Consider the following 16,520-nt stretch of genomic DNA (forward strand, 5'->3'; position numbering starts at 1 on the left):
ATAATAGTGAAGACATCAAAACTATGAAATAACACATCTGGAATCATGTAGTAACCAAAAAATGTTAAACAAATCCAAATATACTTTATATTTGAGATTCTTCAAATCGCCACCCTTTGCCTTGATGACAGCTTTGCACACTCTTGGCATTCTCTCAACCAGCAGTCACCTGGAATGCATTTCAATTAACAGGTGTGTCTGGAGATGAGAAGCAGGTACAGGGAGTGAACCATTTAATACAGATGGACATGCAACGGAACAGGGAGAGCAACTGGACATAAACACGACACGACAAACAATGCTACTACCGGGAACAACACAGAGGAGCAGACATACATGCAGGGGTAATCAACAAAGTGAGGGAGTCCAGGTGAGTCCAATGAGCGCAGCTGCGCGTAATGATGGTAACAGATGCGTTTGATGACGGGTAAGGAGGGGGAGCGAGAGCAGGCATGACAGTACCCCCCCCAGGGGCGCCACCTGGGCACCGGCTGAGGCGTGACAGCCTGACGATCCTGCTGCGGCGTAGGAGCACCATGGGCCGGCAGAAGCATGACGTGGGATGAGAACCTGCCGAGCCAACTGAGGCAAGAAAAGCTCTTGAGCCAGCTATGGCGTGACAGCCCAATGAGCCAGCTTAGGCACCACCGGTACCATTGGCGGCGGAATCCAAGCCCGACGTCACCAACAAAACAAGAAAACTCATGGACCGGCTGAGGAATTCGAGCTCGACGGTCCGGCTGAATTATGACGTGGGATGGGAACCTGCCGAGCCAATCTGGGCAAGTTAACCTCTCGAGCCAGCTAGGGCATGACAGCCCGATGAGCCAGCTTAGGCACCCCCGGTTCCATCGGTGGCAGCCCCCAGGTCCGACGTCACCAACAAAACAAAACCCTAAAAAACTCAGTGTAAAGCCCAACGCAGGAGATGAGAAGCAGGTATAGAGAGTGACCCATTTAATACAGACGGACATGCAATGGAACAGGGACAGCGTATGGACATAAACGCGACACGACAAACAATGCTACTACACATCATGCTTACTTCCCTTCGCAATCGGAAGATGTCCAGCAGTGCCATTAGCTCAGAATTGGCAGAAAACAGTGGGACCCTGGAACACCCATCTATCATCTGGAGAAGTCTGGTCAGAAGTGGCCTTCATGGAAGACTTGCGGCCAAAAAGCCATACCTCCGACGTGGAAACAAGGCCAAGCGACTCAACTATGCACGAAAACACAGGAACTGGGGTGCAGACAAATGTCAGGAGGTGCTCTGGACTGATGAGTCAAAATTTTAAATATTTGGCTGTAGCAGAAGCCAGTTTGTTCGCCGAAAGGCTGGAGAGCGGTACACGAATGAGTGTCTGCAGGCAACAGTGAAGCATGGTGGAGGTTCCTTGCAAGTTTGGCGCTGCATTTCTGCAAATGGATTTGGGGATTTGGTCAGAATTTATGGTCTCCTCAATGCTGAGAAGTTCAGGCAGATACTTATCCATCATGCAATACCATCAGGGAGGCATCTGATTGGCCCCAAATTTATTCTGCAGCATGACAATGACCCCAAACATACAGCAAAAGTCATTAAGAACTATCTTCAGCGTAAAGAAGAACAAGAAGTCCTGGAAGTGATGGTATGGCCCCCACAGAGCCCTGATCTTAACATCATTGAGTCTGTCTGGGATTACATGAAGAAAGAGAAGCACCTGAGGCTGCCTAAATCCACAGAATGTCTGTGGTTTGTCACGCCCTGATAATAGAGAGCCCTCAGGGTTCTCTATGGTGTTTTAGGTCAGGGCGTGACTAGGGGGTGTTCCCGTCTTTAATTTCTACGTTGGTGTGAGTATGGTTCCCAATTGGAAGCAGCTGATGATCGTTGCCTCTAATTGGGGATCATACTTAGTGTGGTCCTTTTCCCACCTGCGTTGTGGGATATTGTTTTTGTTTAGTGCTATGTGTGCTATGAACTGTACGTTCGTTTAAATATTTGTTATTTGAAGTTTCACCTCAATAAATATGTGGAACTCTACTCACGCGCGCTTTGGTCCACTCATTATAACGAACGTGACATGGTTAGTTCTCCAAGATGTTTGGGCCAACCTACCTGCCGAGGTCCTTCAAAAACTGTGTGCAAGTGCACCTAGAAGAATTGATGCTGCTTCGAAGGCAAAGGGTGGTCACACCAAATATTGATTTGATGTAGATATTTCTTCTGTTCACTCACTTTGCATTTTGTTACCTGATAAATGTAAACTATTAACATGTCTATTTTTGAAAGCATTCTTACTTTACAGCCTTTTTTCACACCTGCCTAAAACTTTTGAACTGTACTGTATATATATTTCAGTGTGACCTGCTGCAGCTGACTATCAGGCAGTGAGCAGGCTGTTGCTGAGTGAGAGTGGTGCGGAGGGCCAGGGGGTGTCTGTGTTGAGAAAGCACTGCAGTATACATTTTAGTCCACTATTGGCTGAGTCATGTGAGTGAGAAGACAGAGCAGCACACGTGCACATCGTGACAACTTTTTACCAGTTAGGTAGGCTATTTAACTTGTCATTATGTTACAATGGAAATTTGCAATGGACGTTATGGAACTCCATTCGTGTGTTTCTGTTATGGGGAAAAGTCCTCATGAAACTGACATTAAATGTGGCGAATTATACATTTGCATCTGTTGGCCATCAAGTAGCCTATTAATGTATATGCCATTGTAGGCTACTGTAGACTACCATTTGATACAATAAATATGTTGAAATTACTATTTCACTTGAGTCATTGCTAATCAAATTGTGTGACTTGTGAAGCCTACCTTGAGCTGGCAAAATAATTGAATAAATACCCTATAACTTCAGTGTATTGTTGTAGCCTTGTGTTATTATGGAATTATTATTGGCCATGTTTAATTAATTAAATTGGAAGTTATCAAAGCTATATCGCAATTGTCGATTAGTTATTATAACACATTAGATTGACGTAACAGTCAGATTAGGCTACAGATAAAGATAATCAATGGCTGTTGTTGACAAGCATATACAGTTCATATTCATATTATTCATATTTAATTCAGTGATTGAAATTACGACCTCATTCTCAATCTCCTCGCTTTTCATGTTGAATAATTTAGTCTGTTAATTTGAGCTAAGCAAGCTGCTAAATTGTTCAGTTTACGTATTGCTTACATTTCAGATAGTCTACTGGCTAGCAGTAGACTATCTAAATAAGATGTAGGCCTATCAGGGGCTATAGCCTCCCTGCGTCTAAGTGCACTCAGGCTATCCAGAAGGCCAATTTTAGTTACTTTAAGGAGCTGTTCTCTCTCTGTGAGTCTAACCCCAAGAAGTTCTGGAAAACGGTTAAAGACCTGGAGAATAAACCCTCCTCCTCACAGCTGCCCATGTCCCTTAATGTTGATGATGTGGTTGTTACTGACAAGAAGCATATGGCTGAGCTCTTTAATCACCACTTCATTAAGTCAGGATTCCTATTTGACTCAGCCATGCCTCCTTGCCCATCCAACATTTCCTCATCTCCCACCCTTTCTAATGTGCCTATCCCCAATGTTTTTCCCTCTTTTTCCCCTGCCCCGCTACAAAGTTTCTCCCTGCAGGCAGTCACTGAGTCCAAGGTGCTAAAGGAGCTCCTTAACCATGACCCCCAAAAAACATTGGGGTCAGATGGTTTAGACCCTTTCTTCTTTAAGGTTGCTGACCCTATCATCTCCAACCTTTTTAACCTGTCTCTCCTTTCTGGGGAGGTTCCCATTGCTTGGAAGGCAGCCACGGTTCGTCCTTTATTTAAAGGGGGGATACATTTTTATTTATTTTTTTATTTAACCTTTATTTAACTAGACAAGTCAGTTAAGAACAAATTCATATTTACATTGACGGCCTACCAAAAGGCAAAAGACCTCCTGCGGGGACAGGGGCCTGGGATTATTTTTTTTAAATAATAATAAATATAACAAATATAGGACAAAACACACATCACGACAAGAGAGACAACACAACATTACATAAAGAGAGACCTAAGACAACAACATAGCAAGGCAGACATGACAACACAGCATGGTAGCAACACAACATGACAACAACATGGTAGAAACACAACATGGTAGCAGCACAAAACATGGTACAAACATTATTGGGCACAGACAACAGCACAAAGGGCAAGAAGGTAGAGACAACAATACATTTTGCAAAGCAGCCTCAACTGTCAGTAAGAGTGTCCATTATTGAGTCTTTGAATGAAGAGATTGAGATAAAACTGTCCAGTTTGAGTGTTTGTTGCAGCTCGTTCCAGTCGCTAGCTGCAGCGAACTGAAAAGACGGGCGACCCAGGGATGTGTGTACTTTGGGGACAACTAACAGAATGTGACTGACAACGGGTTTTGAATGTGGAGCATGAGGGCTACAGTAGATATCTCAGATAGGAGGGAGTGAGGCCATAGAGGGTTTTATAAATAAGCATCAACCAGTTGGTCCAGTTGCTTCTAACGTCGTTACGTCAATATTCCTTCTTAATTGGCTCAATAATGTTATGGAAAAAGGGTTTATTGTACGAATGTAACAACTCCTCTCTTGCTGTGGAAAAACAATTTGGGCTAGTTTCAGGCCTTTGGGCAGGTTTTGAGTGGTCATTGGTTAGACATTTTAGCTTGATCTGGCAATCCTGGAGACACCACTGCTAAGCATAGAGTGCACTGAACAGAGAGTGCAGTTGCACTTGACCAAATCAATTCCAGTAATTCATTAAATAATTATTCATTTACTCTGACCTGTCGCGACCCACCATTAACAGGTCCGCGACGCAAACCCATACTTTAGGAAAGGCTGATATAGATACAATAACAGCACTTGATACAAATAACACTACTGCTTATAAAAAACCCAGACTCAAAACTGATTCAAAATTAGCAATGTCCCTTGTGTCCAAAAGTAATCTAACACTAGGTCAAATCAAATCAAAGTTTATTTTTCACGTGCGCCGAATACAACAGGTGTAGACCTTACAGTGAAATGCTAACTAACCAATAGTGCAAAAAAGGTATTAGGTGAACAATAGGTAAGTAAAGAAATAAAAATGACAGTAAAAAGACAGTGAAAAATAACAGTAGCGAGGCTATATACAGACACCGGTTAGTCGGGTTGATTGAGGTAGTATGTACATGTAGATATGGTTAAAGTGACTATGCATATATGATAAACAGAGAGTAGCAATAGCGTAAAAGGTACTGGTTTCCTGGTGCCAGATTATGCCTACTCAGAAGCATGTTCAGTGGAGAATCTACATGGAATCTACATTTAGTCCACAAATACACTTTAATCTATGACCATTAATTTTGCCCTAGGTGTGCTCAATTGAACCTCCCTGGGGTGACAGGTAGGCAGACTGCCACCCTTTATGTCCAATGGAGAGGTCAAACTATGCCCACTCTGGATAGATCAAACTCAATCAAGCGCACCTATTGATAGCTTTTAATGCGTAATAACTCCCTTAGCCTCAGGCAAGATCAATCCATTGTGGATGTGCCCAACAACTCCACCAAACCAATATGCAGTCAGTGCACCTCATAGCCCAAAACAGGAGTCTCAGTGCACTGAATATCACAATAGACAAAGGCTTTGGAGGCTTTTAGATTTATCAAGAAAAACCATCCAGGGGCTTTGGGGAGCTGCGAATCAATGCCAAGGATATGGCATTGTGCACAAGGACTTTTTAAACACCCTATCCCTTTGAAGCGTCTGATAACGCGGCTTAAAAGAGCCCTTGATTGTGCTCTTAGGGCGCAAACATCTATTGAATGTTTTTGCTGACTCTATTATAGAGGTATTGGACTTAAATACCGGTCCAATCTTTTGTACTGTTGTTTCTACCTCGCTTGGTGGGGAGTCGACAGTGGTGAAAGTTTTGCTGGCTGTGTTGTATGTCATGTTTTTACATTTCTGTCAGTGACTGGACAATGGAAGAAATAGTAGACCTTACAGTGTTCATATGGATTTGAACATGGAAGTATACATTTCTTAGCCTTTCTTCATTCTACAGTAAGTAAGTGCTGCCATTCTTACATAAACATAGACTTTTGTCTATATCTCATCTATATCTTACAATATTTCAAAGCAGCATAATGCATTTGGGAGATCATCCGAGCAGTACACTAGTAAGGTTTAGACCAGTGATATCTAGGATGTAAACCAGCCCCACTCTGATAGCTTCAACAGGCCTTTGTAGTTTTAGCAGTAGGGTTATTGCAGTATGCACTGTTTCTGAAAGCTGGCTTATGTCATAGCTATGTTAGGTAATAATACATCAGCAAGTCAATAAAATGCATGAAGTGTGAGAACATTATTTAAAATGTGATTTTTATTTTCATATTGGAGGACGGTTAAACATAATGACATAAGGACTTCATGATACATTCATAACCCATACATAACACATTCATAAGTAGTGTGCGCAATCATTTCTTACATGCTTATGTCAAGCACTGAAAGTTGATGTTTTCAATATGTTACAGTACTGAAATGATACATTTGTGGTGGTAGACAGAAGCATTTCATCTATGTTTATATAAAATGAAATAAAATTGTATTAGTCACATGCTCCGAATACAACAGGCGTAGACCTTTACAGTGAAATGCTTATTTATGAGCCCCTAACCAACAATGCAGTTGATAAAAAAAAATAAGAATAAGAAAATAAAAGTAACAAATAATTGAAGAGTAGTAGTAAAATAACAACAGCGAGACTATATACAGGGGGGTACCGGTACATCTGTGGGGGCACCGGTTAGTTGAGGTAATATGTTCATGTAGGTAGAGTTATTAAAGTGACTATGCATAGATGATAGCAACAGAGAGTAGCAGCGGTGTAAAAGGGGGGTGGGGGCAATGCAAATAGTCTGGGTGGCCTGTCACGGTTGTTATGAAAGACGGACCAAGGCGCAGCGTGAGTTGAGTTCCACATAATTTTAATTCACAGTGAAACAACAAAAAACAACAAAACATCCAACGAACGTGAAGTACAGCGCGCACATAGGCACTAACTGAAACAATATCCCACAAAGCAGGTGGGAGAAAGGGCTTCCTAAATATGATCCCCAATTAGAGGCAACGATTACCAGCTGCCTCTAATTGGGAACCATACAACTCACCAACATAGAAATAGAAGGACTAGAACACCCCCCTAGTCACACTCTGGTGCTCCGGTACCACTTGCTATGCAGTAGCAGAGAGAACAGTCTATGACTAGGGTGGCTGGAGTCTTTGACAATTTTTAGGGCCTTCCTCTGACACCACCTGGTATAGAGGTCCTGGATGGCAGGAAGCTTGGTCCCAGTGATGTACTGTGCCGTACGCACTACTTTCCGTAGTGCCTTGCGGTCGGAGGAGGAGCAGTTGCCATACCAGGCAGTGATGCAACCAGTCAGGATGCTCTCAATGGTGCAGCTGTAGAAACTTTTGAGGATCTGAGGACCCATGCCAAATCTTTTCAGTCTCCTGAGGGGAAATAGGTTTTGTCGTGCCCTCTTCATGACTGCCTCGGTGTGCTTGGAGCATGTTAGTTTGTTGGTGATGTGGACATCAAGGAACTTGAAGCTCTCAACCTGCTCCACTACAGCCCCGTCGATGAGAATGGGGGTGTGCTCGGTCCTCCTTTTCCTGTAGTCCACAATCATCTCCTTTGTTTTAATCACGTTGAGGGAGAGGTTGTTGTCCTGGCACCACATGGCCAGGTCTCTGACCTCCTCCCTATAGGCTGTCTCATTGTCGGTGATCACTGTTGTGTCATCGGCAAACTTAATGATGGTGTTGGAGTCGTGCCTGGCCGTGCAGTCATGAATGAACAGGGAGTACAGGAGGGGACTGAGCATGCACCCTGAGGGGCCCCTGTGCTGGGGATCAGCGTGGCAGATGTGTTGTTACCTACCCTTACCACCTGCGGGCGGCCCGTCAGGAAGTCCAGGATCCAGGTGCAGAGGGAGGTGTTTTATCCCAGGGTCCCTAGCTTATTGATGAGCTTTGAGGGCAATATGGTGTTGAACGCTGAGCTGTAGTCAATGAATAGCATTCTCACATAGGTGTTCCTTTTGTCCAGGTGGGAAAGGGCAGTGTGGAGTGCAATAGAGATTGCATCATCTGTGGCTGTTTGTGGGTCTAGAGAGCCCAGTCGCTGCTCGGAAGTGCTAGGATTTGTTGTGACAGGGACTATGTGCTGGACTCACAGGGACATTTTGAAAATGTCAGTGAAGACACCTGCCAGTTGGTCAGCACATGTCCAGAGTACACGTCCTGGTAATCCGTCTGGCCCTGCGGCCTTGTAAATGTTGACCTGTTAAAAGGTCTTACTCACATCGGCTGCGGAGAGCGTGATCACACAGAACACAGAACTGTCTTCCAGAACTGCTGATGCTCTCATGCATGTTTCAGTGTTACTTGCATCGAAGCTAGCATAGAAGTTATTTAGCTCATCTGGTACGCTCGTGTCACTGTGCAGCTCTCTGCTGTGCTTTCCTTTGTAGTCTGTAATAGTTTGCAAGCCCTGCCATATAAGAGGAGCGTCGGAGCCGGTGTAGTATGATTCGATCTTAGCCCTGTATTGACGCTTTGCCTGTTTGATGGTTCGTCGAAGGGCATAGTGGGTTTTCTTATAAGCTTCCGGGTTAGAGTCCTGCTCCTTGAAAGCGGCAGCTCTACCCTTTAGCTCAGTGAGAATGTTGCCTGTTAATCCATGACTTCTGGTTGGGGTATATCGATGCACTTATTGAAGAAGCCAGTGACTGATGTGGTGTACTCCTCAATGCCATCAGAAGAATCCTGGAACATATTCCAGTCTGTGCTAGTAAAACAGTCCTGTAGTTAAGCATCTGCTTCATCTGACCACTTTTTTATAGACCGAGTCACTGGTGCTTCCTGCTTAAATTTTTGCTTGTAAGCAGGAATCAGGAAGATAGAATTATGGTCAGATTTGCCAAATGGAGGGCGAGGGAGAGCTTTGTACGCGTCTCTGTGTGTGTAGTAAAGGTGGTCTAGAGTTTTTTTCTCTCTGGTTGCACATTTAACATGCTGATAGAAATTATGTAAAACTGATTTAAGTTTCCTTGCATTAAAGTCCCCGGCCACTAGGGGCGCCATCTCTGGATGAGCGTTTTCCTGTTTGCTTATGATGGTATACAGCTCATTGAGTGCAGTTTTAGTGCCAGCATTGGTCTGTGGTAATATGTAGACAGCTACGAAAAATACAGATGAAAACTCTCTAGGTAGATATTGTGGTCCACAGCTTATCGTGAGATACTCAGGCGAGCAAAACCTAGAGACTTCCTTAGATGTCATGTATCAGCTGTTGTTTACAAATATACATAGACCGCCACCCCGTGTCTTACCAGAGGCTGCTGTTCTATCCTGCCTATAGAGTGTATAACCCCCCAGGTGTATGTTATTAATGTCTTCGTTCAGCCACAACTCAGTGAAACATAACATATTACAGTTTTTAATGTCCCGTTGGAAGGATATACGTGCTTTCAGTTCGTCCCATTTATTTTCCAGCGATTGAACGTTGGCTAACAGTACGGATGGCAAAGGCAGATTAGCCACTCATCGCCTGATCCTCACAAGGCACCGCGATCTCTTTCCGCAAAATTTGTTTGACGGGGATGAGGGCCTGTTCAGGGGTTTGCAGTATATCCTTCCCGTCCGACTCATTAAAGAAAAATTATTAGTCCAATTCGTGGTGAGTAATCACTGTTCTGAAGTCCAGAAACTCTTTTCCGTTGTAAGAGGTGGTAGCAGCAACATTATGTACAAAATAAGTTACAAATGTGAAAAAACTAACAAAATAGCACTGTTGGTTAAGAACCAATAAAACAGCAGCCATCCTCTCCGGCGCCATCTTTACATCATTTATGCAGCAGCATACAGTACATATTTGGACTGTGCTCACTTGAACAGGAAGGTGACGCGGCGGTCCTTCGTGGGCAAATTTTGTCATCAAAGTCTGACATTTTCTGGATTTATGCTGCATTTAAAACAACTGAGAACTCTGAAAAAAACAAGGTCTAATCATGATGACGTCATTGATCTTCAGATCGTAGCTCTAGAAAAAGGCCGGATTTACAATTCCGAGTTGGATGTATTTTCGTATTTTCCCAGTCGGAGCTCATTTATTCCCTCCTTCCCAGTTGTCTTGAACTCACTGAAGTCAAGTTTTCACAGTTCCGAGTTAACAGTTGTTTTGAGCGCGGCACAAATCATACTTCATTGGCCAATGTTGAATGTTTATAATTTTAAACTTGGAAAAGAGCACCTTAATCGCAGATTTGGGACCACACAGCCACGGTCACTGATTCCTTCCAAACCACTCATTGTTGAATTTGCGATTTCCAACTTGTTGTGTAATGTTTATGTCCAATGGCCGATGAGCACCGATACGTTTTATCTATAATTTATCTTCATTATTTCTCTTCATATGACAAGGATTTGCCAGCTACTGTAGATATATCGTGATTTGACGTCATTTTATCTATGGCCAATGACCTTAAGCCTTCTTGGATGGGCTCTTCTAATGTAACTCTATGGCAGCACCAAAGGGGCTAGAATTTTCAAAGTCTACTGTTAGACTTGGCGGTGACATAGTGTCCCCATGAGTGACAGAACACTGAGCCAATCACGGTGCAATGCTCCATATTTTTTGCTGGCTTGCCCCACCACCACAGAAAGCACTGAGCTAGGCTGAACACCTTCATTTTGGAGCTGCCAACCTCAAGAAAACAAAACAGAGACCATGTTTGTATGCGGCTTTATTAACTCAATGATATATATATTTTTTACATTGTTTTCAAACTTTAAAAGCAAAGCCAGCCCAGATTATACTTTTACTGTTCATAGAGAATGTATTAATGCCAAAATAACAAGCAAAACAGGCAAGCCCAAAAATGTGGGGCTCAAAACTGGTCCCACCTGCCCTGAATGATGGGTCACCACTGAATTTAACAAATAAATATTAAACCAATGAATTGATTAATAAGTCGTTTCGCCTATTACAGAGAAAACATCCTTATTTTCCTCTGTTTATAAATTGAGTTCAGGTGGACCAAAAAGCTAACTCCTGCCTTATTATAAAGTATGCAAGAAAAACTACAACAAAGTATACAGCTCATAACTCAACACACAAGTGTTACTTTTCACATAATTCCACAGTATTTGTAAAAATCTGTATAGTGTACCCATTATGGGAGGCATGCTGAAAACAAAACAACAAAAGGCAACTCACAATTTATATTTTGCTCAATGTGTTTACAAGCAAAGTCAGCCCAGATTATACTTTTACTGTTCATAGAGAACGCAAACAAGACCATATTTCTCAAACTTTTTCTAACAAACTTCAGCACTACTCATTTTTAGCAGAAATAAGGCTGAAGGCAAAATTGTCATATTGACCTTCATATATCAAATACTCTGCTTTGTATCACTGTAGATGTGCTCCATTCACTGATCTGTCTTAATGTACACATTTGTAGAGAGTAGGGACATTTATCATGGGGAGTAGGGATGTCCTAAAATGTATACCATACAGATGATACATTCACATAGCACTTGATGGTATTTACAGTTGCTTGCAGTAACATAGTACTCCTTTCTCCTTTTACTCCACCCACAACATCATTTTACTTTCCTTTTTTCTCATTCTCCCATAGATCAAATGATAGTTATTTTCTCTAACTGTGTTAGCTTTGAATTAATTTCGCTCCCTGTGGGTGTGCTATTTATTACTTGAAGGTGCTTGTGTTGGGATCAAAAGCTCCCTGGGAAGAAATCCTGTGGATTTTGTGTTGGAAGTTCGAACATTCTAGAAACTCACAATTACACAAAATCCAAGGGTATTTATATATCAAAAGATAAAGGCCATGGTAATGGACCATGCAGGCCCTCCGATTTCATGACCCAATGCAGCACCTAGTTCACGTCCACTATCAGTCCCATTGATGTCCAAGTCCCCAGCCCTAACGCCTCAAATGGACGATACAATCTCTGGATCAATGCTTTACTTCACAGTGCTGATAATGTGCTCCATCACTTTCTAACAGTAATTTTCTGTCCACATTGAACAGACAGTGGGGGTGTTTAAAATCACATAAAAGAAGACGGATGATACCGAGATTGAAGTGCATGTCAGGATTGATCAGACTGCATTCAGATTTAATTTTGCCATGTCGGCCCCTCACATTCGCCCTCCAGTCTTGCATATCAGAATTCGAATGTGTCATTATCACTCCTCTTTAGATTTTCTATGTATAATATAGTATTTTCAATGATTAATATGCCCATGGAAATCTATTACTGTGAAGCATAGGGCAGACGATTTTTAACTCAGCTTGCTGAGATTGCTCATCTGAGGCGATAAGAAAATGGCCACTGAAATGTGAAAATGTAGACCGTATCCACCCCTCTCTTCTTCTCAAACCAATCCTAAGGCCTTTTCTTTGAGGAACTGAAATATTGCAGCTAAGAGAGTCACACACCCCAGTCAATTCAGAGTATAATAATAGGAGAGGTGATGCAAATGGAAGTCCCTGTCACTGTTAAGATTTTAATCACAGCGTTAGCGGGGAAAATGTGCAACTATTCCATAGTCGTGAGGATAACAGACTTCTCTCGAAAATCATACATTTACTTCTACTCTCCACAATTGTAAATGTAACTGTAGTCTTGGTGAAGGTTGGCTTTAATTCTAATGCAGCACCACTATGAATTGTGAAGTCCAGAAACAAAATAAAATTGATTCCAGTCTGTAGGTGTAATGTGCAACATGAATGAATGGATGAATGAATTAATAAATAAGCATAAAATACATTTTAAAGTATATTTTTTTTGTGTCGATCCTCAACAGTACTTTTAATGGTTTTATATGTGTCATAAAAATGTGAACAAGTATACTAACATTCAAAATGTATTTTCTCTCTGTCTAGATTTGGAATCGTCCTCCACAGAAATGAACCGGCGCTCCACAAGATCGACCTGGAGACCACGTCGTCAGGGAAGAACATCAGCCTGCTCAAGTACAACTGCATTCCCAAGTCCCTGGCTTACACCCACCTGGGAGGCTACTACTTCATCAACTGCAGGCCTGATTCCACGGGCGCCACCCAGCCCCAGCTCATCGTAGACAGTGTGACAGACTCCGTGAATGGACACAACGGGGACGTCACCGGCACCCCGTACGTGTCTCCGGACGGTCACTACCTGGTCACGGTGGACGACCGCAACGGCTTGATGAGAATCCAGCAGATCACGGTGCGCGGGGAGATTGGCGAGCCCTTCGACATCCACACCAACCTTCACCTGTCTGATGTGGCCTTCCAGCCGTCGTTCACCGAGGTCCACCAGTACAACGTCTTCGGAAGTTCGGGAAGCCAAACGGACTCTCTATATGTCGAGCTGAGCACAGGCAATGTGAAGATGATCAAGAGTCTGAAGGAGGCAACCAAGACATCCGATTGGCCGTGGAGCAGTAGGAACCGCGTGATGACCGGCAGTGGACTTTTCGGACAGTACCTCATGACCCCGTCCAGGGAGTCTATTTTCATCCTGGACGGTCGTCTCAACAAGCTCAACTGCGAGATCACCGATGTTGTCAAAGGCAACGTAGTGACGTGGGTTGGCGAGTCGTAGGCCGGTCTGTGTTTAGACTCGTCCTGTGTTATTATTAAGGTACAGTTGCACTGAATTTGGTTGCAGATACATAATTTATTGGGTGTGAAGAAAAACGTAAGAAATTCTCAAAACCAAAATTCACAGATCAAAATCGTATTGGATGTTGGGACCTTCATTAAAAAAAATAGGGAGTGATTTGTTGGCGTTGTTTACTAGCCGAGTTGAAATCTTGGTGGTTCCACAATATCTTCTAGGGGATATCTGTTAAAATTAGACAAATTATTAGCATTTTTTGATTGCAAGTCTTGCTAATTCAATTGGATGGACGTTTTTTGATAATCACGTCAACTGGCGTTTCGCTAAAAAGAGGGAGAAAATATGTCTAGACTATCCTCCTCTGTTTCGTCTACTCCCGTTCCATTTTTTTCCTGTGCCTTGAAGGAAAACAAACTCCAAAAGAGGAATTAACATAATTATTCCCATTGCGGCTGCAGATTACACCTTCTTCTCTTTGACCTCATTCATGGTGAGAGATTCTCCAAAAATCCATGTTTCTCGTCTTATTTTCATCTCGGACCGATGTGGAGCCCATTCTGGGCTAATTAAAATGAGCTCTTGCTGAGACCCCGTCTCGTTTGAAGTGGAGATGGAGAGATTGAGTTGTCCGTTATGATGTAGTGCTGCTTGGTCACCTTTGATCTCTGAGAGTCTTCAACAGAGCTGGTGATTTGAATGTGATTTCGTCCAACAATCCAAGTCTCAATGACAATGTTAATAGATTGATCCATCTTAATATTTGTGGGATAAATTAATTAAAGTTTCACACTTTGATTCACAAAGTCAATGTGTGTGTGTGTGTGTGTGTGTGTGTGTGTGTGTGTGTAGAAAAATATTCAAATTTGAAGAATATCCCTGGCCCAAAAGGAGTCATACTATATAATAGAATGTACTTACATATTGTCAGTCAATTTTGGCAATGTTTAGCAAATGGATATGTATCATTACAGTGAAAGAAAGAGGGATTTGTTTAGTTGGAAGTGGATTTGTGCAGTTGTAGAGAATAGAGGCACTTTTAGCTGTGTGGGTCTAATATAGAGAGAGAATATAGAGAGAGACCTTGGTCTATAAGCTTCAAATGTGAGTCACATTTCTTTTCAAATGCTACGAGGCAGAGCGTAGTTGGATGAATCAGTTGTATCTATGAAACCTGGCAAGTATGTGGCCCATTGTGCTTAGGACACAAATTCTTTCCTCGAAGGACACATTCTATGCATTTTCACCATAGCACTCTAACACAAACACAATGAGGAATATGTTAATGTATTATTTTTCAAATCTAATGTTGGACCTCTGGTTGGTTATGGACGGGTCCATTTTATGTTCCCAATTAAGATAATACATTTTTATATAATTTGATGTTTTGTTTTATTTGGTCAATTCAATTTCAATTCATCAAAAAATTATATCACATTTTGTTTGGTGTTGCCCCTTGATACCAATAGGACTGTACTGATTACCTGTGACTTTTCTTCTTGTTTTCTGTATATAGCAGCAAAGTTGACTGAGTTCCTTAACATAGTAGTTTTCAGAACATTTTTGAGGGCTCTGTTCATTATTTTGAGTGAAGATGCACCCACCTTTTTAAGAAACGAAAAGAGCACCATTGTCATCTCGCTATCCTTGACCAAGTACATAGTGATTTCACCTACTGAGACATTGTAGTTTTCATTATAGCCATGTACTGTTTGTTGATTCATGTGGTTATTATTTATGTAGAGAATACACACTTGACATTTTACCTGACAATAAAGTCTATACCTCCTTTCTGTGGAAAATGTGTTTCAAACATGGTTTCAGCCCACACTCTACTAATGCCGTTGAAAAACCAGGTTCAACACAGTTTAGAGAAGCTTCTTCGGTAATGCTTCTGTTGCTCACAATAGCCCCGTTTATACCTGGTTCTAACATTTGTCCTCTCTCTTGATATTGTCCACATTCTCACATTTTCAGACAGGTGTAGACAATTAAAAGATGCATTGTGACCTGATTGTGATCAGATATTCCTGACCACCTCCAGAGGTAGTCAGCGACCCATTGTACCTGGATATCAATAAAGTGAAAACAGATCTGGATGGTCAAACCATTTAAATCATAATTATACCGATCTCTAAAATCATTGCCAGGTAGCACCATTGACATATGGCATCAATAATTGTTTTAAAATAAATACATTCATATTATTTTCAAAGAATATCTGTCAAATAATCTGCATACAGGGAGGTAACGGGAAATCTGGTCACAATGCGGACACAGTGCATGGATAAGAGACACAATTTACTACCATGTGTAGCTATAACAGCCTACAATGTGTGCACAATCAGAATGTGGATGAGATCAGGACAAAGAATGCATGTTAGCACCAGGTATAAATGAGGCTCATGACATTCTGAGAATATGAACATATCTATGAATTTTCTTGAATATCATTTTGAAAGAGCTTTGGAAATTTCATTTGAATGACCCCTATATTGATTCAGCAGTTTTTGTCACTCTTACAAAACTAATTCCACACCCAATCGTGTCTGCTTGAGATTAAAGGAGACCCACACAATGTTGGGTGTGCTGATACATAACTTATTGATGGGCACTTCACAAATCCATGATTTTATTTAAAAAAATGTGATCATCATTAGAAATTGCAATCGCTATTACAAAATTATGTGTAGTAGTCAGTGTTGGGGAGTAGTGAACTACATGTAATTCAACTAGCAATTGAATTACATTTTGCTGTTGCTTGGTGGTAGTTTTACTAAATTCAAATGTTGGTTGTGTTTTCAGTATTTAATAACTTTTTTGCTATGTAGTGGTGTAGCTAAC

General features: G+C 41.9%; 1 protein-coding gene across 5 annotated transcripts in view; it reads left to right on the plus strand.

The window, feature by feature from the left end:
- LOC106611554 (follistatin-related protein 5) overlaps positions 1-15,478 on the plus strand; it is a 161,281-nt gene extending 145,803 nt beyond the window's left edge. For all 5 annotated transcript variants that reach the window (XM_014211881.2, XM_014211882.2, XM_045723863.1 and 2 more), the window contains one exon: positions 12,959-15,478. In XM_014211881.2, coding sequence (XP_014067356.2) covers positions 12,959-13,661 — 703 coding nt within the window. In that variant the 3' untranslated portion in view covers positions 13,662-15,478. The remainder of the gene's footprint in view (positions 1-12,958) is intronic.
- Positions 15,479-16,520: the final 1,042 nt, after the last annotated feature.

This window comes from Salmo salar, chromosome ssa09 (assembly GCF_905237065.1).
Source record: "Salmo salar chromosome ssa09, Ssal_v3.1, whole genome shotgun sequence".
NCBI lineage: Eukaryota > Metazoa > Chordata > Actinopteri > Salmoniformes > Salmonidae > Salmo > Salmo salar.